This window comes from Balaenoptera physalus (genome assembly GCF_965194825.1).
Source record: "Balaenoptera physalus genome assembly, chromosome: 19".
Classification (NCBI taxonomy): domain Eukaryota; kingdom Metazoa; phylum Chordata; class Mammalia; order Artiodactyla; family Balaenopteridae; genus Balaenoptera; species Balaenoptera physalus.
Genome location: NC_138900.1, coordinates 2,968,264 through 2,991,509, shown reverse-complemented (window position 1 = coordinate 2,991,509; position 23,246 = coordinate 2,968,264). Strand labels below are relative to the sequence as shown.

Sequence of the window (23,246 nt, the reverse complement as noted above, 5' to 3'; positions counted from 1 at the left end):
AGGAAAAAATCATCTGTCTCTACTTCCCAGAGAGGGAAAGAGCTTCCCACCATCTGACTTCAGATAACAGTAACAGTGCCCTGTCTTGAGCTCTCACTGCGGTCAGGCGCTGAGTTGAGCGTTCTGCGTGACATATCCTATGTACCCACAACAAACCTAAAAGGGATTATAATCTCCCCACTTTACAGGTAGAATGAGGCTGTGAAGGGGTAGCCAGGACTGGGATCTAGGTCTGAATGTTCCAGAGCCAGCTCTTAACAACACGGGGGTGATGGTGCCGGGGTGGGGAGTGGTTTCTAGGCCTTTATTTTCGGGGAGGAGTAACTCTCCCTACCCCATGATCCTGGGAACCCTGGGGTCTGGCTGTGCTGAAGCCCAGTGGGAGATGAAGGAGCGGAGCGGGTTGCAGGGGTCCACACCGGCCAGTTCCCAGAGTATCTCTTAAGGGGATCCTCCCTGTGCTTCAACTTTCCCGGCTGTTTCCTACATTTCCCCGCCTCTCCCGGGCCGGACTCGGCGCGTCGTCACCCCCTACTCCCCCACCCCTGGGGACCCCCGGAGCTGCCAGCTCTCCAGGAATTGGGAAATTCGTGACGTTCCCTGCCCAGGCTTCGCCAAGGGCGGGGGAGTGCTGCAAGGGGCCATCGCGCAAGTGCGGCCCCGGTCTCCGCCGCAAACGGCCGGCCTCACCTGGGGCCGGGGACTCCAGGAGGAGGCACGCCAATTGGCGTACCGGGCGGTCCTGGCGTCCCTGCTTTTCCCATCGCCCGGCTGCGAGACTCGCCGCCTCTGCCGCCCCGCCCGCAGGTGTGCGGTCGCTTCCCTCCGCTCCCCGTTATTCTTTGCAGACGCTCCCCGGCGCCGGGCATGGGCGCCGCCGCCGCCGCCGCCGTCGGTCCTCGGGCCGGATTCCGCGCGCGGGTGGGTGAGCGTGGGGCCCCGGCCAGTCCGACCCCGGGCACCTGCGGGCCGTGGGGGTGGTGGTGGCCGCGTCGGCACCTGCGGCCAGGTGCATCCCCCGCTGAGACCACTTGCCACCGTCGCTCCCCCTCCCACCCGCGGGACAAAGGGCGGGGGCGGGGGCGCATCCCCACTCACGACCTTCCCCCGCACTGCGCACGCGCCCAGCTCCCCAACGGGTGCCAGGCCTTGATCGCCTACGCGAGTGCGTGGGGTGCCCGGGGGTGGGGAGGCGCCGCTCGTGGCTTGGGCCCCCACCCTGCGCCTGGAAGTTGGGGCACACTCTCCCCCCCCGCACCTCTCACTTCTTTGGACCCGAGGCGACCTGTGATGAGGGTCTGTCCTATTTCGGCCAGGATGTGCCTGCTCTGTCGACCCCACTGGTCCTTCTTCTTCCGGCACCCTCGTTCTCTAGAGTCCAGGAGTTTGTAACCCCAGGGGTCCTCCCTCAGTCCTGAAGGGTCTGGGTCCCCTCCTCCATCGGACCCAGGAGTCCTGGCCCTCAACACGCCCTCCCGCAGTCGTGAGCCCCAGCTCCCCCGGGATGTCCCCGAGGAGTCCCTCTGGGTTCCTTCATCTGTGGCTGCTGTTTCTGTCCAGTGCCCCTGAGGCTCTTAGCTGCTGGGGTCCGCGGGAGGCCGCGCCATGAATGAGCGAAACATTAGCCGGAGGAAGACAGGTGAGGAACTGGACCCCGCTCCACCCTCCGCCCCACAGCCGCTGCCCGCCGTCCCTGCCCTTTCCTCTCCAGGGCTGCGTGGTTGGGGGCTGGTCCGAGGCTCCTTGGGACTTCCCTGGGGTGACCCTGGCCTCTTTTTTCCAGTGAAGAAGGACAATGAGGCCTTCGAGATTTCCATTCCCTTCGACGAGACGCCCCACCTAGACCCACAGATCTTTTACAGTCTGAGCCCCTCTCAGGGAAACTTCGAGGGTGAGTTGGTTGAAGGGGGACTTGAGTCAGGTGGGGGTGCAGGGCCCTGAGGCCTGGGTTCGACCAGTGTCCTCTGCTGTCCCTAGAGCCTCCGGAGGCTGCATCCCCGACTGTGGCCCTGATGAACGGTGTCAGGGCCCAGCTGCACATGGCGCTGGAGAGGAACTCATGGCTGCAGAAGCGCATTGAGGACCTGGAGGAGGAGAGGGACTTCCTGCGGTGTCAGCTGGACAAGTTCATCTCCTCTGCCCGCATGGATGCAGGTGAGGCCGCCGGTGCCCTCCCCATCCCACTCCTGGGCCCCGGCACCCAGCTCGGCCCTCCTCAGGGACACAGGACCCTTCTCACCCACACTCATCCTGTGGTGGCTCGGGGGACCTGTCATTTTTGCCCCTCCTCGCACCTGTGGCCATCTCTGAGATCCAAGCCCAGCTTCCTTCCTGCTCGAGTCCTTCTGCTGATGGCAGGACACTGTGCCCCGCTTGTCCATGTATTCTGAACACTGCCCCATTCCCTTCCCTTATAGGGCTTTGCTCTGCCAAATCTTTAGCTGTGTTTTGGTGGATCCAGCCTCTCCTCTCCCCTTCCTGCCGTCCAGCCCCTGGCTGGCTCCCTCAAAAGCCTCCGCTTCCCCCTCTGTGAAGTCAGCTGAAAGTCTGGGCAAGGGGCCTGTGTTTTTCCAACACCTACTTTACTGAGGACCCCTCTGCTCTTGAGGCGCCTCTAGCCTGGGTTGCTGGGGCCTCCCGCCGTCCACCCACGCTGACGGGGACCTACCAAGGATGGTCAGGCCCGAGGGCTTCTGGATTTACTCGGTGGGAACCCCAACACTGGACCTCCAAACGCACCCTTCGGAGGGCCCTGCATCAGAACCCCCGCTGCTTCCTCTGTCTGGGTCAGGGTGGGCGCCTGCCTTTCCCAGCGCACTAGACCCAGAGACTAAGGTTTCTCTCCGGGTCTGAACTCCCACCCCCACCCAGGCCTTGCCTGCCTCCCCGCTTATAGAGGCCTCACTGGGTCCCCAGAACACCCCTCCTCCACCGTGGGAACCCCACAAAGTCACAGACTCTCCCGAGGTCCCCGGGACTGTCTTGGTCCACTGGGCCCCTCCCCCACACCTCTTGCCACCAAGTTGAGGCGTGAGCATCCTCAGCCCACGTCCCACCCCGCAGAGATCTGGGATCTCTGTCCCCAAATCCCAGCTGCTTGTGGAGCTTCAGCGTCTATAGTGCACTTCCTGCCTGCCCCCTCCTTGGGGACCCCTTCCTGGGGACCTGTGTGACGTGCTGTCCGTCCCCACCTGGCCGACTCCTCCTCCCTCCCTCCTGCTCGTGACGTTCACGCATGCGCGTGTCTCCTCTCACCTCTCCAGAGGACCACTGCCGGCTGAAGTCTGGGCCCCGGCGGGCTGAGGGGGATGGCAGAGGCGGGGCTGGGGGCGAGGCCTCAGACCCCGAGTCAGCGGCCTCCTCACTCAGCGGAGCGTCTGCACAAGGCAGTAACGGGGAGAGGAAGAGGCAGAAGCAGAAAGGGGGCACTGGCCGGAGGCGCTTCGGGAAGCCCAAGGCCCGGGAGAGGCAGCGGGGTAAGCGAGGCACAGGGTGTGCGGGGTCTCTGGGGCTCTGGGCCGGGGACTTGCTGTGTGACCTCCAAGGAGCTCCCCCTTGTCCTCCCAAGCCTTGGTCTCCCCATCAGCAAACAGACCAGACCTGGTTGTCTGTCCCGGCCTCCACGTGTGGTCCTGGTTTACAATCCTTAAATCTGTGTCCACCCTCACCGCCGCCTGGGGCTTGACCTTCCTGAGCCTCGGGCTCCTGTCAGTAACAGGGGAGGGGGCGATGGCCCAGGTGGGCTGGGAACTCCACCCTTGAACCCACTCCCTCCTTCATTTTTCCTCCTCATCACCCTCCCTGGGCTTGCCTTCTCTGATTTTCCTCTGGTCCGACTTCTGGCTCCATTTCTTCCGCCTCTTGTAACTCTCACTGCTTTTCCTCGTTCTCTGTTTTGTTCTCCTGATCTTCCGGCTTCCCCTTCCCACTTCCTCTCTCTGCCCCCCCCCCCCCAAATGCCTCTCTCTCGCTCTCTTCCCTCGGCCCTGCAGTGAAGGACGCCGACGGTGTGCTCTGCCGCTACAAGAAGATCCTGGGCACCTTCCAAAAGCTGAAGAGCATGTCTCGGGCCTTCGAGCACCACCGAGTGGACCGCAACACGGTGGCGCTGACCACGCCCATCGCGGAGTTGCTCATCGTGGCCCCCGAGAAGCTGGCGGAGGTGGGCGAGTTCGACCCCTCCAAGGAGCGTCTGCTCGAGTACTCGCGCCGCTGCTTCCTGGCCCTGGACGATGAGACCCTCAAGAAGGTGCAGGCCCTCAAGAAGAGCAAGTTGCTGCTTCCCATCACTTACCGCTTCAAGCGGTGATCCCGCCCCCCCTGGCCCGGGACAGGCCCCCGGCCCCTCTTTCCCTCCCCCTCCGCCCTCCCGGCACTGGTCAAGCGTGTGTAGGAGTGGTGGACCCTCACGAGGGCATGGGGCGGGTGGGTGGCCTGTTTCTGCGCGTGCCTCTCTCCTTCCCCTCCTGCGGACCGCCACCCCCTCCCCGGGTCCCCTGTATATAGATCTGCCCCTTTGCCTCTCTCATTCCTAGCATCCTCCCCGTCCTCCGCATTCCCTGGGGTGGGGGCGGTCCAAGAACTACTGTCCAGGGACCGGTTTCTGCCCTTTCCTAAACACTGGCACCCCCTCCCACCTGAGCGGCACCGTCCTGCCGTCACCGGCCCTTGCTCCTGGGAAAACTGCGGGACTGCGGGGCGAGGGCACTGTACATACCCCGTTGCCGCCCCCAGCCCCGAGGAGAGGCTGGCCCACCTGCCCGCCCTGCAAGGAGCTCCCCAACGCGTTCCGGGACCGCCCCGAGTCCACGTGAGACAGAGAATTATTAAGAGAATTTAAATTAAAAAGAGATGATAAAATTTGGAATAAACGAGGCCCCGGCCCTTTCCTGGGAGGGGGTGGCCGTTGCCGCGAAGACAGTGACGGAGGCTCTGAGGGGTTCCGGGGCACGGACGGTCAGGCGGGAAACAGGGAGGTTGGGGAGACAGGGTGTAATTAGCTCCCCGGAGGCAGGGGTGGGATGGGAGAAGGAGCTGTGCCGTGGGGAACTCGCAGGGGCAGAGCTCCGGAAAAAAGGCGTGAATACTACCCGCTGGGCTACTGGGACTAGAGGCACGGCGGCAGGAGGCGGGACTCAATGAAACCTCTCGCGGAGGCGGCCAACGTGGGGAACGGGGAATCTCTGAGCGTACGCTTCCGCCAGGAGGCGGTAAAGCGAGATTATCGGCCTCCCGGAAGTGTCCGCTACGTCGCCTGCTGCGCCTGCGCGGAGGGGGGTGGGGCGCGGGCGCGCTTGTGCGGTTGCCACGGCAACCAGGAGAGGGCGGCCTTGCTTAACGGTCGGGAATGCAGTACCTTCCCTGGAGGAAGGGAAAGACTCGCGCACGCGCTCTGGGGGCTCGGGAAGCGGGCCCCCTTCCGGAACAGCCGAGAAACCTCGCCTCAGACCGGCTTCTACGCAGGCGCAGAAGCCCACCTCGCGCCCCGCCTCTTCCCCCTTGCGCAGGCGCACAAAGCCGCTCTGGCAACCTCCGCAGTGGCCGCGCGCACCCTTCACCCCGCTGGCTGATTTTGTCTCGCGCAACCTTCTTAGGCCCTCCGCAAGATCAGCCCTTCTTTTCCTCCCCTTTCCCCACCGGAGAGCCAGGTGCCGAGAGCCGGGACCCTGCCCCTTCTCCGTTTCCCTTCCCCTGACCCACCTCTCCTCTGTCCTCCCTCCCTTTTCGGTTCCCGGAGCCGGAAGGAGCCGAAGTGCCGACGGAAAAAGCCGAAGCTATCTCCCGTGAGTGAAGTCTTCTCGAAGCGGTGGCGGAAGGAGCCGAAGTTCTCCGAGAGGGGAGGAGGGTGCGCCTGGAATCTCCGGAAAGAGCCGAAGTTTGGAAACGAGCTTAATCTCTGGCTGGGTCCGAGGGCGAGCTCCGGAAACCTTCGGAAAGTGACGAAGTCCGGGACGGTTAGAATTGTCGGAAGTAGCCGGTTGCTTGGACAGGGCCGGCGGAGAAGAGCGGGGAGAATCTGCGCAAGCAGTCAAAGACTGGGACAATTTGAATTTTCGGAAAAAGGCGAATTCTTAGAGGGGGTTGGGTGCAGAAGAACGCGAGGATCTACGGAAACATCCGAGCGTTGAAGAGATAATATCCGAAAAGTTACGAAAACCTGGGAAAGCGGCGAAACCCTCGCTTCGGGTGTTTTCGGAAGCAGCCGTAGCTGCTGCTCCCGACGCTTTTCTTTACGGTCCGGAAATAGCCGACGCGTTTCGGAGCCAGGCCCGGGGGGGAGGGGCACCTGGCGGGCGCGCAGGCGGGGAGAGGGGCGGAGCCGGGGCGGGGCGGGCGGCCCGGGCTTGATTAGGTAGGAGGCGGTGGAGCGCCGGCGGCGGCCGGAAGTAGCCGAAGCAAGCGGCGGAAGTAGCCGAAGCGGCCGGAGCGGGCGCGCGGCAAGGCGAGGCGAGAGCTGCACAGGGCCCTACGCGGCCGCCTCAGCATGTCGGACTTCGACGAGTTCGAGCGGCAGCTCAACGAGAATAAGCAAGGTGAGGGCGCCGGGGGCGCGGGACGGCGGGCGGGGCGGCTCTTGGTTTCCCTCCGTGTCCCCCGCCATTTTCCTCCTTGCTTCCCCCTCCTCTCAGGGCCGCGCGGCGCCCCCCCCACCAAGTCCCGCGGCGCGCGCCTCGCTCACGTGACCTCCCGGCGTGCCGCCGCGCAGGAGGGGAGGGAGCGGCGGGCGCAGGCCCGGACGCATGCGCTCCTTTTTCCGCGCCCCACGTGGTCCCCGGCAGGCAAGGCGAGCTCGCCGAGTGTCCCCTCGCGGACTTAGGTTTTTTAATCTGGAAAGGAGATTATATAGATTCGGTCTCGCAACCCCTCCTTTTCTCCCGCTGCCTTGGCACTTCCGCTTCCGGCCGGGCCCGCGGCCCGGGTCTCCACGCCCCCTTTGTTCCAAAATGGCCGTTGTGGGCCCCCTTTCACGTGGGCGCGGGCCGGGCCGCGCGGGGGGGGCGCGTGTTAGCACCGCCGCCCTTTGCGCCTAGTCCTGCGGACCGGCCGCCGGTGTCACGCCGGGCCGCTGCCGTGGGGCGCCAGGGTCGGCGCTTGTGGAAGAGGTCGCATTGTGCGTGCTCTGTGTTCTTCCCGCACGCCTGTACCCCTTCCTCGGGGCTCTGGCCTTCCCGGCGATCACAGTGCGGAATGTTTGCGTCCCATCGCTCCCTAGCTAGAGAGGCAGACCCCACGTCCTGTAGGATCGCAGCTCGGGACTCCTAGACTCAGCCTCGTAAATCTCAGCGTGGAGAGGAGGAGACTGAGACTGAGCGAGTAGGGGGACCTGGTTCAGTCGGGAGAGTGGGAGGCATGTCCCCCTCGGGTGACGCCGAGTCCAAGCACGGGGCCGTGCTAATGCTGATTACTTTGGGGACCCCAAGAATTTTAGCACTGAGAGAGGCGTTAGATAGTTAACGGGTTTCTCCTGTTTTCTTATTCCGATTTGAGAGTGAGGGAGCTTAGGCCGAGGGAAGGTGGTAGGCTTGAGGCTAAACTGCCCGTGTTCGGAGGGCTGAATGAGGGGCGCTGGGATTCCCCTTTCGGCCCAGCCTAGAGTGGGGAAGGGGGTGGCTGGATTAGGAGACAAGAAGTCACGTTTCGGGGTGCCCACGGGGTGTCTGTACGTACATGATGTACCGCTTAACAGCACAGGCTTTGGAGGTGAGCAGACCTGGGTTCTAGTACCTACTTCGTTGCTTAGTAGCTGTGTGCTTATTTTTGTGTGTGGGGGGGGGTGATCGTTTTTGTTTGTTTTTGTCGTTGGCATGTTGGAATAAACAGGCATGATAGAAATGATAGTTGCAGGTAAACTCTGAGCATGTGTCAGGCATTTTGCTCAGCTCTTCTGCACAGTTTTTCTAAGTGGATCCTATAACAGCCTGATGAGGCTGAAGTGATTTCCTACCCTTTGCAGAGGAGGAAACAGGCTCAGAAAGTAAAAACTTTCCCACGTTTCAGCTGATCAGAGGCAGAGCTGAGATTAAACGGGGCAACATATGTAAAGTGTGTGGCATGGGGGTTGGCATACGTTAAGTGCCCAATTAGTGATATTTTTTATTGTGAGGTAATTCTTAGTGTAATTTCTTACTTAGGAAGTACAGAGGCAGGTTTTCAGCCCACTCAGAGATGGTGTTAGAGATGGGGAAGGGCAGGGAAAGTCGCTTTCCAAACGTCCTTCTGCCAGGTCCCACACCTGGTGATACGCATGAGTCTCATTTAAAGAAGAGAAAAATGAGGTGTAGAGGTTTGGTTGCTGTTGCCTGGTTTTATGCAGAAAAGCTGAAACCGATCCTGAGTCGGCCTGGCTGCAAAGTCGGCCTGGCTGCAAAGCCATGTTCCGCTAGGCTGGACAGCCAAGTGGAACTGATGGAGCCTGCCTTGGGGCACTTGCAGGTGTGCTGCCTGTTCTCCCTGAGTGTCCCCGCTGGCACTGGGAGGCCAGGCCCTCAGCCGGGGCACATCCCTTGGGTTGGTGGAGTTGTTCCCACAACAAGGTGGCCACAGCATTTTGAGCAACCGTAGCTCCCTTTTCTGTTCTGATCTGTGCTGTATCAGTGGGTGTGTTGGGGGCGGGTGTTACTCTTGCCTCAGGGGGAAGCTTTGCCCATGTGTTGCTTTGCCCATGGGTCTTCGTGCCTGTGGGTCTTTGCCTCTGCGGTCCCGCTTCCTCCAAGTGTCAGTCTGCGTCTCCAGGGAATTAATTTCCTTTTCTGTGTCCCAGGCACCCAGCAGGTGCCACTGCTTCCTCTGTGTTCGTCGCTCTCTCCCTGCTTGTCTGTTTTAGAGCCTAAGCCGCAGGAAAGGATCTCCTGCTCACAGCCTGCCCATCTCACAAGTGTGGAGCCAGAGGCCCAAAGCCTCTGGCCAGGGCTCCTCTCCGGGCCCAGTGCCATGACTCTGCTTACCTCTGGCTTCACACTGCTTGCCCGTTCCCTCCTGTCCCCTCCAGGTGCCAGTTTTCAGTTTATTTTTTATGTTTAGTCTTTTCATCTTATAGGAGGCAATCCCATTGTCGTTAGTGGTTCCAGGTCCTAGAGTGTTTTAGGAGTGTTGTCCGCTGCTTAGGTGCCTTAGCTGACATTTCAGGGTTCACATTCAGGCTTCACCATTTCCATGCTTTTTGGCCATGGGCAAGTCACGTGATCTCCCTGCGCCTTAGGTTTCTCATCTCTCAAGTGAGCAAAGGCCCCCTCCCTAGTGTTTTCCCAAAGTAACAGCAAGGATCGAGTGCAAGTCAACCGAGCACAGAATATGGTTTTAGGTGGCATCCCAACGTTTTCTACAACGTTTTTTCCTTTTTAAGGTGCAGGTTTATCCTGTTGTAGTGAAGTCCATGGCGTTCTCTTATTATCTCCATCGGCACCCCCCCCCCCCGCCCCGCCCCGTCTCCAGACACGTGGTAAAGTTAACACGTGTTTGAGGGGTAGTGGAGGATAGTTGAGGAATCAGTGGCGTCTTTGAACCGAGGAAATAGAGTGCAAACAGCGTGGTGCAGGAGCTGCACCTCCTTCAGAGGGGGAGAGGTCTGCTGGGAGCCGAGGTTTCTGTGCTTTGCTGGCAAGGCTGTGTTCTGTTCCTAGGCGCCGCCCCCAAGGCGAGCGGGGCGGGGGGTGGGGTGGGGTGGGGAGGTTGAAGGCGCCAAGGGGAGCTCTGGAGAAAGCCCCCGCCCCAACTCTTGCTGTCCTTGGCTCTGAGGGAGTGTGGGGATGGGGGGTAGTGGGCGGGCACCTCTCCCCCCAGATTCTGAAAGACACGCCTTCCTGGAGGAGGGTGTCCTGCATTGTTCAGCTGGTGGGGTAGGGTGGGTTGGGTTTCCCTGCTTCTCGGTGAAGCGGGTCCTGCCTGGCACCTGACCCCGGGGCCTGATGGTGGGGCTGTGGGGGCCAGCTGGTTGAGGAGGTCTCCTGAGGGGTTGCTGGGTCCCTTCAGGAAAACATCATTGGGTCTCTTGATTCCCCAGCCTCTAGCCCTGCCCCTCTCAGGGACGACCCTGGGGTCAGGCCCCTCAGCCCTCGAGGGGGACCAGGAGCCAGCCTCCTCTGTCTTCTCTGGCTCCCCAGCTCCTCCTGAGCATCCTCAGGTACCTTACACCCCGGGGGCACTTCCAGGCCCTGTCCCCTCAGGTAACCAGCTCCCGCCCCGGTCCCCAGGGTCTTTGGACTCGCGTGTGGACCCAGGAAGCCTGCTCTCCCTTCCTCCATCGAGCCCCTTCCCCGTGGGGGTGGCCTCCCTGGGGCTGGGGCGAAGCCACCAGTGCGCGGGTGGGCCGGGCCGCGGCCTCCCTCAGCTCATCCTCCCCCCGCCTTGCCCAGAGCGTGACAAGGAGAACCGGCACCGGAAGCGCAGCCACAGCCGCTCTCGAAGCCGGGATCGCAAGCGCCGCAGCCGCAGCCGGGACCGGCGCAACCGGGACCAGCGCAGCGCCTCCCGGGACAGGCGGCGCCGAAGGTACCAGGGCGGGGAGCGGGCGGCTGCGTCCGGGGCTCCGGGGCTACTCTTCGCGCGGACCTGGGGGAGGCGCTGCTGCTCGTCTGTCTGCATCAGTTTCTTCCCTGTTCCTGGGGTTTCCTTCCGTTGCTGGTGGGTCGCTGGTGCGGCAGGTTCTTTAGCTCCAGGGCGAGTCTGGTGACAGGGAGCCGCTGTCTGTCCCTTGGTGAGGGGCTCCCTCCCCTTCCCGGCCCTCTTGTGCCCACTGTGCGGGTCTCCGGGGTGCCGCCCTGGGAGGGGTCGGCGGTTTCCGCTCTAACGCCTCTTCCCTCCCCAGGCTCCCCTCTGTCCTCTCTGCCCCTTGGGTGAGGAAGGGCGGGATAGGTGGAAGTCCTGCCTCCTCCCACCTCAGTCTCTCCAGCTAGAAAGTGGTCTGTCTGGCCCTTCCTCCCTTCCTCTTGCTTGGGGGTGGGGGGCGTGGGGGAAATGGCAGGGCCGAGGGGGTTTGCTCGCTGCTTGTTCACCTCGGCCCTGCCCCAGCCCTGGGGCTCAGCGACCTTGGGGGGTGTGGTGTGTGGGGAAGACGAGGGTCCCCAGTCACCCCTCCCCACACCTTTCCCTCCCACCCCCCAGCAAACCTTTGACCAGAGGCGCTAAAGAGGAGCACGGTGGATTGATGTGAGCTTCTCTTCCTGCCCCTTCCACCCTGACGTCCGTTCCCTTCGCCTCCCTCCCCGCTGTGCCCCCTGCCCTGTCCTCGTGCAGCCCCGGCCCGAGCACTGGGGAGAGCCCACCTGCCTTGCAATAGCACCCTCCCCGGGCCTGGGCACGGCCCTGAGCCGGATCCTCTCCCTCCTGGAGAGAGCCGAGCTGGGCGGGGGAGCCGAGGGGAACCTTGGGGGACTTGCAGGCCCACCTTTGGTCAGACTGAGGTCGCCCTGCCCCGCTCTCCCCTCCCCCCTCCCCCAGTCGTTCCCCCCGCCACGAGAAGAAGAAGAAGGTCCGTAAATATTGGGACGTGCCACCGCCCGGCTTCGAGCACATCACCCCCATGCAGTACAAGGCCATGCAAGGTAGGCTCTGGCCGCCGCCCCGCACCTGCTGGTCCTCTGGCCCCCTCACCCTCTCGTGAGCTGGAGTGGTTGTATACTGGGGTGGTCAGGAAGCAGAGCCTCGGTGTTGTGGGGGTGGCGGATGGGGTTTGCACCCTGGGTTTTCTGGCCTCTGCCTCTTGAAGTCCCTTGACAACAGCCCCTACTGTTGAAGTTGACAGCGGGGATGAAGCTGTCAGCAGACCTGGTTTCGCAGAGGCGGTGGTTGCCCGTGGCCGGGAGGGCGCTGCTGCTGCGCCGGTCCACGGGCGCCCTGCCGTCCTCTCATCCCCGTCTCTTCCTTTTGAAGCTGCCGGTCAGATTCCAGCCACCGCCCTTCTCCCCACCATGACCCCTGACGGTCTGGCTGTGACCCCGACGCCGGTGCCCGTGGTCGGTAGCCAGATGACCAGACAGGCCCGGCGCCTCTATGTGGGCAACATCCCCTTCGGCATCACTGAGGTACTGCCTTCCCCCTGCCCTCCCCCTGCCCCTACCTCTCCCTGTCCCCCCACCTGTGCCTCCCCTTCCCTCCATTCCGTCCCCCAACCTGCACGGGTGAGACTCTGCTCCTGCAAGACCCCCCGGCCCCCTCCCAGACGGACCGATGGAGTTGAGCCAGCCAGGGGCCGGGCTGGGGGTGGCCCTCTCCCTCCCTCCTTTCCCTCTCCCGTCTCCCTTTCCCAATCTCCTCCAGCAACCCAGAGAGCAGGCACACACGTAACGTACCTACGAATCCACGAATACGAATCCGAATCCGTGTGGAGAGAGACAGAGAGGGAGACTCGGACACGCACACATGCACATGCACACGCACACGCACGCTCCCCCTCAGTGTTTCTGACACGCCTCTTGTTCTCTGCCGCCTGTGTCCCCCATCCTCTCCCCACATCCCTCCCATGGTCGCTGTTCTTTTATTTTTGATCGCCCCGACCTCCCCCCACCTTCCCCACCGCTCCTCTCCCCTTCCCCTCTCCCCCACCCCTTCCCGTGGCACCCCCTGAGAATCCCGAGATCAAAGAGTTGTTTCCATTTCTCTTTAAAGTGAAATATTGTGGGGCTGAGATCCCTCGTAGCAACAAAAAGTTTGCTACCGTCGTCGAAGGCAAGTAAGGTCCATTCTGACTTTCTCAACCTGCACTTTGCTACATTTGATAAACCAGCCCCCGGACTCCAGGGCCAGATTCCTCCACATCACTCTTTTCTCCTCCCCTCCCGCCCGCCCTTCCTCCCCTACCCTCTGCCCTGCGCTCCCCTCGTCCCGCCCTCTTTCCTCCATCCCTTTGCTTCTCTCTCTCTCTCTTTCTCTCTCTCTCTCTCTCACTCGGGTTTTCTCTGTGTTCTGCCTACTGCTGCTTTTCCACTTTCCTGCCGTTTCTCTCTTGCTGTCGCCATTGGATGTTTGTTTTTCTCACATGTTCTCTTTCCTTGTTCTCTGTTTCATGTTTTTTTTGCCTCTCCCTGTTGTTTGCCGCATCTTTCTTGAGCAATCTTTCTCTTTCCCCCTGCTTGGGGCCCCATGGCTCTCTCCACACCTCCTGTCCTGCCTCCTGGCCCCTGGCTGTTTCCTGCTGCTGCCTCCCCCCCACTTTCTCGATCTTTCTCCTGCTTTTGTTTCTACTGTTGATCTCTATGCCCCCACCCATATTCCACTGTTCCCTTCCCTCCCCCCTGCCCCCCTTCCCTCTCCCCTTACCCCCAAACCCCTCTGTGTCTCCCTCTCTCACCCTTCCCCTCCTCTCTCCACCTCCCTTCCCCTGCCCCCCCCTGTCTCCTCTTCCCTCTGCAGGAGGCCATGATGGATTTCTTCAACGCCCAGATGCGCCTGGGGGGGCTGACGCAGGCCCCCGGCAATCCCGTCTTGGCAGTGCAGATTAACCAGGACAAGAACTTTGCCTTCTTAGAGGTGAGCCGGGCATGTGGTGGGGTCAGGCCCAGCCCGTCTGCAGCAGCCCTTGTTCCCACTGGGCCCTTCTGCAGTCCGTTCTCTACCAGGTTGCTGTCCCAGAGCCCTCGGGGGTTGGGGGGCTGGCTGGCCACTCACCCTGTCCCTCACCACCTCCTTTCCTTTCCTTCAGTTCCGCTCAGTGGACGAGACCACGCAGGCCATGGCCTTTGACGGCATCATCTTCCAGGGCCAGTCACTGAAGATCCGCAGGCCTCACGACTACCAGCCCCTGCCTGGCATGTCGGAGAACCCCTCTGTCTATGTGCCTGGTGAGCGGGGTCTTGCCCACCTTTCCCTCTGTAGGCCAGCTGGAGCTAACGGGGAAGCAGCGCGAGTGCTTCAGAGGGGATGCGTCATCTCATCCGGCCCCTGAACTTTTGAGAGTTGGGCGTCTCCCTGTTTGCAGAGGTGGCGCCCAGCGCCCAGAGAGGGTGAGCTGTGGTCTGCTTGAGGACTCACAGCTTGTAAGTGGCGGAGCCAGGGCCAGACCGAAGGTGTTGTGGGCAGTAAGAGGCCCCTGCCCTGGACCGTGGGGTCAGTACGAGCGTGGGTGAGCCTGTGTGGATGGGCAAGTGGTCAGTAGAGCTCCTGGTGCGGGGTCTGATGTGGATTTTCCGTCGACCCCTGTGCTCCGGGCCAGCCTCCGTGGCGTGTTCAGCACCATCTCGGGTTGGTAGGTAACATAGCAGACCTGGGGTCGGCAGAACTTTCTTCTGTAAAGGGCCAGAGAGTGACTGTGTTTTGCTCTGCAGGCCGCGGGGTCTCTGTTGGAACTACCCTGCAGTTGTAGCAGGAGAGCAGCCATGCGTGCTCCCTAAGCCAGTGGGTGTGCTTGTGTCCCGTAGGCCTTAACAGCCGTGGACCCTGATGTTTGGGTGCCGTGTAATGGTCACATGTTGTAAAACAACCTTTCAGAAAGCCTGCGGGCTGTACAGAAACAGGAAGCGGGCTGGACTTGGCCTGCAGGCTGCTTGCTGACCCCTGTGGTTGACTGCTGGGTGGAAGTGAGGATTTGGGCCTGTGAGGGGCCCTGTTGGGGGCCGGGAATGCTGTGGGGTTGGAGGGGCCGGTGCTGCGGTAGCCGAGCTGGGGGCCCGGCTCTCGGGCAAAGGCGGGGTGAGCAGCGGGTGCTCTGGGTGTGGGGCCGTGAGCCGCACCCTGGGGGGCTGAGAACGTGGGCTTCTGCTGCCTGAGGCTTTACGCTGAAGGACACCTTTTGGAAACTGAGTCGGCTCTTCACTTTGTGAAATGGGGGATGTGGAGTCCAGAGAGGGCAGCACCTTGGGACTCAGGGCTGGGTCCCCGGCTCATCCCCGGTGTTTCCCACCGTACCAGTTGGGGTAAATTCAGCACATCTCTCTAACTTATAAAAAAACTTGAGAAGTTGCTGACTTTCTGGCGCTTTATGTGCACGTATGTCTGTGGGGCCACCTCCCAGATCAAGCCACGGAACGTTCCTTCGTGTCTCTTTCCAGTGAATTCCCTGGGTTTTAACTCATTCCTATTTACACAGGAGCCCACTGCTTCCCCTGCTTCCTGGGCCAGCACAGTCCCAAGTGTGCCCCGTGGATCAGGTGTTCGTCATCGTGACTGTCCTGTAGTACAGGGTCGGCAAGTGACAACTAGGGGCCAGATCTTTAAGATCTGTCGGCACGTAGTCCCTCGCGCCGGTGTGTGGTTTGAGCTGCTTTCGCGCTGCGGTGGCCCTCGACTCCTGCAGTAGGTGCTGGGGCGCCCTCTCACCGAGGAGGGCAGTGAGGCCGGCAGCGAGCAGTGACGTGCGCGGAGGTGTGATTGCTGGGACCCTGCGTGGCGCAGCTTGACCGCGGAGTCTGCCTCGCCGTCTCCCGTGCTGCCCCACCCGTCGCCTCTCGCCTGTGGAGCCGGAGGCATCGCAGAGGCGGGGACAGTGCTGCGTCGCAGGCTCTGTTACTACGGCTGACATCCTCTCTGGGGTTTACCTCCCCAGGGAGGCCGGGGGTCCAGCTGGGCGAGTCTGTTCCTTCCGGGGGTGCCGGGGGTGGCAGGAAAAGTGATGGTGGCTGCAGGTTAAACGTCCTCTGCAGCAGAGGTCATATTTCGATCTCTCGTTCTACTCCAACAAAACAGTCAACTTTATGATTAAAGGGGAGAGGCATTTGATAAAATTCGACAGACGTGCTTGGTTGGAAAAGAAACAATGTAGGAACCTGGAAGGTAACTTTCTTATCTTGGTGAAAGGGGATTGACCTGAAACTGTAAATGTACATTGTCTGCAGCGGTGAGACCTTAACTGCGCTCCCTGACCTCAGGCCTGACTGTGCAGTGGGGCCCTAAAGACGAGATGGAAACTGGGAGCAGGAAGGCACAACATCTTTGAATTTGTGAATTTAGCTTCACCCTGAGCGCCCGCGCTGGATCAGGCTCACCCCTCAGTTCAGGGGCGCATCTGATTCTGCCTCCGGAGGCCCCTGCCTGTGGGGCTTCCTCCGCTCCCCCAGGAGGAGCCTACGAGGCAGTGCCGGGGGTGCCAGGGGTGCCAGGGGCACAGCGGTGCACGAGGCGGTCACGGTCCTCCCGCCGAGGGGCAGGTGACGCTGCAGGTACGAGAAAGGATTGCTTGGCCTCTGGGGGTCCAGGGCAGCCTTGCGGGGGCTGGTGAGGTTCTGGAGCTGAAGGGGAGAGGGAGCCCCCGTGGAAGAGAACAGGTGCGTGAAGCAGGGCGGCGCCCAGAGCGTGCCGTCAGGAGATGAGCTGCTGGGGGCTTTGACTTCGGGCGTCAGCACTGGCCTGGGTTCCCCGTTTATATCGTGCTTTCCTGGTCGTGCGACCTGGAACAGGTCCTTCTCCCTGGCAGAAGCGCACGAGCACGGAGGGGCTGTGGTTGCCGCAGTGCCGGCCCGCTGCTCGCTCGTGCTGGCGCGGCCTGGCTTTCGTGGGGCGGCGAGCCCGGCCGCCACCCGCGTCCAGTGCTCGTGGGGCTCCGTCGTGCTCATGCACACGCTCGGGGGGGTGCGAGCTTCTCCCCGTTCCACAGAGGAGGCCACTGAGGCCCAGAGGGGCCTCACTCGGTGCCGTTCCCCAGATGGGAGCCCAGGGAGCCCGTCTCCAGTGCCCTCGGTGCCGTGTGCTTCCCTGAGGTGTGTGGTGGGGCAGGTTCCAGCCCCGGCTCTGCCACTCTGGAGTCTTGTATCCGCAGCCCGTGTCCTGTGACGGCACCCTTGCAGAGCCCTTCGCTCCCTGAGAGCTGCCTGTGAAGTTGGGGGCCCCGGAGTGTGTGACCTCAGGTGGTACCTGCTCCCTGTGCCTCAGTCTTCTCCCGTCGTGCTGTGGGTAGGGGTGGGAGAGCGTGAAGCGAATGGCTGGAAGGAGTTCGGCCAGGGGTGCCCGGTGTGGAGTGCTCGGTCCTTGGCCCCGGCTCCCAGACGCTGCTGCGCATCCCTCCTTGCCCAGGCCGGTCTCAGGGGATCGCGTGCCCCACCCCGACGGGGCTGGGCTCTGGCGGCCATTGGAGCGGAGGGGCCGGACTGGTGGGATGGTGGTGGGAGAGGGAGCCCTTCTGCGGGCACAGAGGCAGTGTCTGAGGCCCTTTCCCATCCCCTGTGTCACCCGCTCCTCCCCAAGGTCAGGAGGAGGTGGAGCGGGGCCACCTGGTGCTGGAATGCAGAGGAAGGCGAGGCGGTGCGTCTGGCAGTAGTGGGCCTTGAACTCAAAGTCAGGAGCAGGTCCGGCCGGGTGGGCGGTGGTCCACGTTTCTATCCTCTTTGTGTCCGGCCGGCGTTCTGGAGCTCTGTGTAGCTTACGCCCTGTGGCGAGGCTCCAGGGATTGAAGGACAACGTTTTGGAAGCCTGCGAGACGTTGGGCTGAGTCCTGGCAGGCGCCTGAGTCAGACGCTCAGCGGAGAGGGCAGGATTGGGGTGGACGCACGGTGCTCGTTAAACCCGCTTGGCTGATGTGGCCCCCGCCTTGCCAGGGCGCTGAGTGAGCCGGGCGCGTCCCAGCCCTCACGGACACCGAACGGCAGACTCCTCCGAGGTCACCTGTGACTGAGGCCAGAGAGCGGCTAGGGACACCTGTGGCTGCGCAGAGCGCAGGCCCACGGGGAGAGGGCGTGGAGGCTTCCTGGGGAGGCCTGGTCTCAGCAGAGGCAGGTGGAGGGAGGGCTCTGAGTGAAGGCTTGAGGATGAAGGAGAGGCTGTGTATCCCCACGATGCCTCTCCAGCAGGCCGAGAGCCGAGGGAACCTGCCCAGGTGACGCAGCAGCATGGGGTGTGAGCTCGTGTCTCTGACCCCAGGGCCCCGATGTGCCGCTGTGCTGGGGTCGCTCTGCGTCCCGAAGAGTGCTGCCGGGGCGCGCCTCCGAGGAGGGGCTGGGGCGGGCGCGTGGGTGGGAGGGACGCGGCCTGACGGGGGCTGCAGACGTCCGCCAGGGTCTGTGAAACGACCTGGTGCTGGGACTCACAGTCTGTCTGCTCCCTTCTCCCCCTAGGAGTCGTGTCCACTGTGGTCCCAGACTCTGCCCACAAGCTGTTCATCGGGGGCTTACCCAACTACCTGAATGACGACCAGGTAGACCCTTCGTCTCCTCCCGCCCCTCCCCCGTCACGGCCTTCGTCCACACTCTCATGGCGTCTTGGCCTGCCACAGGTAAAAGAGCTGTTGACATCATTTGGGCCTCTCAAGGCCTTCAACCTGGTTAAGGACAGTGCCACGGGGCTCTCCAAGGGCTACGCCTTCTGTGAGTACGTGGACATCAACGTCACAGACCAGGTGAGCCCTGGGCCCTGCGCTGGCGTGTCCGTCCCCGCCCCTGCCCTGCTCTGTACCCACGCTGAGGTCTCCCTCACTCAGGATGGGCGGGAGGAGGCCAGCCCGGAGCAGGACCGGGCGTGGGGACCCCTTTCCCTTGGTTCTAGCCCTTGCCAAGCTCTCACCCCTTTGCCTTGCCCTCTCCCCTACTGGTGCCAGGCTCTGGGGTAGTGGGGCTTGCGGGGAGGTGTCAGACTCCTGGCCTCTGACCTGTACCTCTCTCCTGCGTGCCCCCATCCCGCGTTCTCCAAACGCAGGCCATCGCGGGGCTGAACGGGATGCAGCTGGGGGATAAGAAGCTGCTTGTCCAGAGGGCAAGCGTGGGAGCCAAGAATGCCACGCTGGTGAGCCCCCCGGCACGTCATCTTCCATTGGCTAGGGGACATCTGGGGGTGGGGGGTGGGAAGGGGCCGGGGGGCGTGCCGGGTGGGCCGTCCTAAGCTCTGCCCCTGGCTTTCCTGGCCAGTGCTGCGAGGGGGTGCCTGGGTCTGCGAGGGGGTGCCTGGGTCTTCAAGGGCAGAGCAGGGTCTTTCCCTGGGATGGCCTCTGGGGGGAGGGCTTGGGGGAAGTGGGCATGGAGGGGGTGAGGGCGGAGCTGCCCCGTGACGCCCCTGCCCTTGCTGCCCCACAGAGTACCATCAACCAGACCCCCGTGACCTTGCAAGTGCCTGGCCTGATGAGCTCCCAGGTGCAGATGGGCGGTCACCCGACTGAGGTCCTGTGCCTCATGAACATGGTCCTGCCCGAGGAGCTGCTGGACGACGAGGAGTACGAGGAGATCGTGGAGGACGTGCGTGATGAGTGTAGCAAGTACGGGCTCGTCAAGTCCATCGAGATCCCCCGGCCCGTGGACGGCGTGGAGGTGCCCGGCTGCGGAAAGGTGCGTGGGCGCGCGTGCGCGGGTGCTCTCGTGAGCGTCCCCTGTGCCCCACGTGTGCGGGCACGCGCGCACCCGCACCCTGCTCTGACCCAGAGAGAGCGGGGCCTCTGGGGGCCCAGGCCTGCGGCGAGAGGCAGCGGGCGTGCTGTGCTGCTGTGGCTGAGGACTTGCCTCTTGCCTCTGTGTCGAAGCAGCTTTGGTTCAGCACCTGGGTTTCATGTGATCTTGGGCAAGTGGTTTGGCCTTGTCTATGGAGGGGGGAGAAAAGTGCTAAAAATAGTCCCCAAAGCAGCAAACCCACCTGTGTCTTCCAGCTGCCAAGTACTCTGCTGAGCTCACCTGTGTCAATCCTGAGCTCTCACAGCAGCTCCGAGCCCTTCCCCACAGTTAGGTTTCTGATTTTTCTGGGGTCTGATTCTGAGCTCACTGAGTCACGTTGCCTCTGGCACTGTGCCAGGTGCCAGCATCTCACGCCCCGCCTCGGGATGCCTGGAGCGTGTGTGGCTGCTCGCCGCGCGGGTCAGCGGGATGCCCACGTTAAGAGACAGCACGTGTGCTGCCTCCGGTGGTGGCTGGGAGGGGAGCAGCGTCGCCCGGGGCCCTGTGTTCCGGTGGGAAGGTCAGGAGCTGGTGAAGCCCGAGCGACCCCACCCCAGGTGGGGTCCTGGCAAGAGGCAGCGAGGTGGCTGGTGTAGCCGGAGGGGGTGAAGCGGAGAGCAGTGGGGCCACGTGGGTCCTAGGAAGCATGCTGGCTGTTCTTCCGAGTGAGGATGTGGGGAGCCTTCGCAAGGTCTTAAACGTGGGAAACACCTGGCACATAGAGGTGGCCCCTTATAGTAGGGGGGAGTGGGCACGGAGTGCAAAGCAGAGCTGGGAATTTGGAGGGGCGGGGGGCGACAGCCGTGTGATGTTTGGAGCTTTGGGAACTAACAGCTTGTGGTCATCTGGGTGAAAGACGGTGACCTGATTTAGAGCAGGGGCAGGAGGATGGAGAGAAGTCAGTGGCGGTGAATGCCGGGACCCTGGTGGCTGATCTGGGTGTGCCCGGGGAGGGGGAGGAGCCAGTGAGATGCTCAGCCTTCTGGCTTTGGTGACCTGGCAGAGATGGCAGGTGAGAAGCAGGGGACATGAGCAGGTCTGGGGGGAGGGGACGATGGTCAGTGTTGGGGGGCTGGCTTTGAGGTCCTGAGACCCCAGCAGAGATGTTGTGGGGAGCAGTGGGCTGGACAGAGCTGCTTCCAAGTGTGAGGTCTGGTAGGCACCCTGATGCCTGTTCAGGTGTCAGGCTGGACAGACTTGCCAGGGAGCAGTGGAAAAGCATCGCGGGTGGGGGCAGAGCGGGGTGGGGTGGGGGCAGGAGGGCAGGGTGGGCCGCACTGGGCTTGGCCTGCGCTCCTACCTGCCCCTAACTGCTGCGCTGGAGACACCCCGTCCTTGACGGGTCAGTCTCCTTAGTGCGGTCGTGGCTCGAGAGAGGAGAGCCTGGAGGCTGCCTGGGGGCTGAGGACGTGTTTGTGGGGGACTAATTGAAAGACCCAGCCTGGTCTCAGGGATCAGTCTATGTGATTTGTTTTTAAACTTTATTATCGTTCTTTTCAAACATAAGAGTAGAGAGGAACCGTCATAGCGATAGAGTAAGGTTATAGTATAATGTTTTGTTTTGTTTTAAATCAATCAATTAATTAATTTTTGGCTGTGTTGGGTCTTCGTTTCTGTGCGAGGGCTTTCTCTAGTTGCGGCGAGCGGGGGCCGCTCTTCATCGCAGTGCGCGGGCCTCTATCGCAGCCTCTTGTTGCGGAGCACAGGCTCCAGGCGCGCAGGCTCAGTAGTTGTGGCGCACGGGCCTAGTTGCTCCGCGGCATGTGGGATCTTCCCAGACCAGGGCTCGAACCCGTGTCCCCTGCATTGGCAGGCAGATTCTCAACCACTGCGCCACCAGGGAAGCCCTAGTATAATGTTTTTAAAGTCGTATTCTAGTATGTGTAGCAGTGTCTCAGTGGCCCGTCGCTCAGCTTCAGGTTACCAATATCTTACCATTCTTGATTTCTATATTCAGCTTCCCATCCCCTTTTTTTTTTCGCTGAAACAAGATGTATCTCATATATTACTTAAGTACAGTTCTCCATCTGAACTCCTGGTGTCTTGGGCCTGGTCACTCTTGCTTTGGGGCCTGTGCTGTGTGCTGTGGGATGTTTAGCCCCATCCCAGCTTCCACCCACTAGATGCCAGTAGTGTTACTCATGCCTTTGTGACAATGAAAAATCATCTCTCGACATTGCCAGATGTCCCCTGGGGACACATTCACCTTGGTTGAGAACTACTGCTATAAACAGATGACTTCAAAAAATTATTTTAACGAAACCATACAGTACCATTAGTACGTTAGCAAAATTACCATTAGTATCTGTCTACCCAAGCCGTGTTCCGATTGCCCTTACTGTCTCAAAAATGTCTTTTTACAGTTGCTTTGATCAAAATAAGGAACCCTGCAGTTTGGTTTCAAACTTGCTTAAAATTTATCGATTTTGTCACTTCTTCTTGTTTTGTTTTGCTTTGCTTTGCAAGCCGTTTTGCTTGTTGAGGCATTAGGGGGCATGTTTTATAGAACTCCGCACGTCCTGAATTAGGCCGGTTGTATCCACCCCTCCCTCCACTTCTGTAACTGGTGGTTCAAGCAAGATGAGAAGCTTGAGCAGAACAAGGTTCAGGTTTTTTTTTTTTTTTTTTTGAATCAACCTGGGTTTGAATACTAATTTGTCAGCTTTCCTTACTTCATCCCTTGTCTGGGGGAGACACCCATGGCCCTTGGGGTGGCTGGGGGAGCACCCAGCATGGTGCCTGGTGCAGGGGAGACACTCAGCACAAGTGACCAGTCTCCTTGAGCTCACCCCTGTCCCCTGCCCTTTGGGGCTCTTGACTTGAGCTTCCTCTGCTCTCATTCTCCATGCCTCTGCATGTTTCTGTCTTCTGTCATTCTTTGATCCTGGGGTGCTGGAGGATGTTTGGTAAACCTCTCTCCCTAAGCTCTCTCCCTCTCTCTCCCTCCCGCGGAGTTCTGGGTTTGGGTAGATGCTGGCTGGTTGCTGTGAGTGAACCGGCGCATCCTTGGAGGCCGGGAGGCCTTGGTCTTCACAACCTGCGTCTTGTTCCCACAGATCTTCGTGGAGTTCACCTCTGTGTTTGACTGCCAGAAAGCCATGCAGGGCCTGACGGGTCGCAAGTTCGCCAACAGAGTGGTTGTCACAAAATACTGTGACCCCGACTCTTACCACCGCCGGGACTTCTGGTAGAGGCGGCGGGGGAGGGCAGGGGCAGGGCTGGCTGGGGCTTCTCCCCTCCAGCTCCCCCTCTTTTCCCCCTCTGAAGACGATGGGCAGAGGAGTGACAGCCGAATGACAGCCGGCAGCAACTGGAATGGCAGCGATTAAGGGTCGGGGGGGTGGGGATTTGGGGCGGGGAGGGGACGGGGGAAGTGGGCACACAGACCCACACAGACACATGCACCCACAGACACAGAGGGAAGGGGTGGGGAGGGGGTGCACAGCAGGGCGGGGTCAGACCCCCACTGCCCCTCCCTGGAAGTCTCTCCTCCCTGATGCCCCCTTTATCTCCCCTTTCCCACCGTAGAAACATAGCGTGTTTATATTTTATGGCCAAACTATTTTGAATTTTGTTGTCCGGCCCCGATACCCTGCCCTCTCCCCTTTCAGGACCACAGCTCCTGTCCTTTTGGCCTCTGGTCCTCTCCCCGGTGTCCTCCCTGGTTTCTTACATAGTTGATTCTCTACTCTTTAGTCTCCCCAGACCTGCCCCCCACCCCGTGGCCCCTGGCCCTCTCCTACTCTCTGTGGCAGTTTCATATTTGCTAAGACGAATTTGCTCATTAAACATTTTGTTGTATTTTACTTTATGGAGCTGCTCTGTGTCCGGTGTGTGTAACCCCCTCCTCTCCAGTTCTCAGGGGTTCCCTTGGCCCCAGGCTGAAGCTCGGCCCTGGGAGGCCCAGCTGTCCGCACTGTCGACCTGGCACGGGCACCCGTGCCCTTGGCACACCCGAGGTGGCACACCCCG

General features: G+C 61.5%; 2 protein-coding genes across 9 annotated transcripts; both read left to right on the top strand.

Moving 5' to 3' along the window:
- Positions 1 to 674: 674 nt before the first annotated feature.
- CCDC106 (coiled-coil domain containing 106) lies at positions 675 to 5,052 on the top strand. 5 transcript variants are annotated; one of them, XM_082436705.1, is made up of 6 exons: positions 675 to 807; positions 1,561 to 1,639; positions 1,784 to 1,891; positions 1,978 to 2,154; positions 3,264 to 3,476; positions 3,993 to 5,052. In XM_082436705.1, exons 2-6 carry the CDS (start codon positions 1,606 to 1,608, stop codon positions 4,307 to 4,309), a joined length of 849 nt encoding a protein of 282 aa, XP_082292831.1. In that variant the 5' UTR covers positions 675 to 807; positions 1,561 to 1,605; the 3' UTR covers positions 4,310 to 5,052. The 5 variants fall into 5 exon arrangements, with proteins under 5 accessions (XP_082292831.1, XP_082292829.1, XP_082292827.1 ...); XM_082436703.1 differs by having other exon boundaries at positions 803 to 921; XM_082436704.1 differs by lacking the exon at positions 675 to 807 and adding an exon at positions 862 to 925.
- Positions 5,053 to 5,195: 143 nt separating this feature from the next.
- U2AF2 (U2 small nuclear RNA auxiliary factor 2) lies at positions 5,196 to 23,085 on the top strand. Of its 4 annotated transcripts, XM_082436634.1 has the most exons (13): positions 5,196 to 6,533; positions 10,001 to 10,120; positions 10,353 to 10,488; positions 11,101 to 11,145; positions 11,437 to 11,540; positions 11,869 to 12,020; positions 13,348 to 13,464; positions 13,637 to 13,775; positions 17,976 to 18,055; positions 18,134 to 18,256; positions 18,553 to 18,651; positions 18,927 to 19,175; positions 22,331 to 23,085. In XM_082436634.1, the coding sequence occupies exons 5-13, from the start codon at positions 11,519 to 11,521 to the stop codon at positions 22,463 to 22,465; spliced, it is 1,116 nt and encodes a 371-aa protein (XP_082292760.1). In that variant the 5' UTR covers positions 5,196 to 6,533; positions 10,001 to 10,120; positions 10,353 to 10,488; positions 11,101 to 11,145; positions 11,437 to 11,518; the 3' UTR covers positions 22,466 to 23,085. The 4 variants fall into 4 exon arrangements, with proteins under 4 accessions (XP_082292760.1, XP_082292759.1, XP_082292758.1 ...); XM_082436633.1 differs by lacking the exon at positions 10,001 to 10,120 and having other exon boundaries at positions 18,553 to 18,639; XM_082436632.1 differs by lacking the exon at positions 10,001 to 10,120.
- The last annotated feature ends 161 nt before the right edge of the window (positions 23,086 to 23,246 follow it).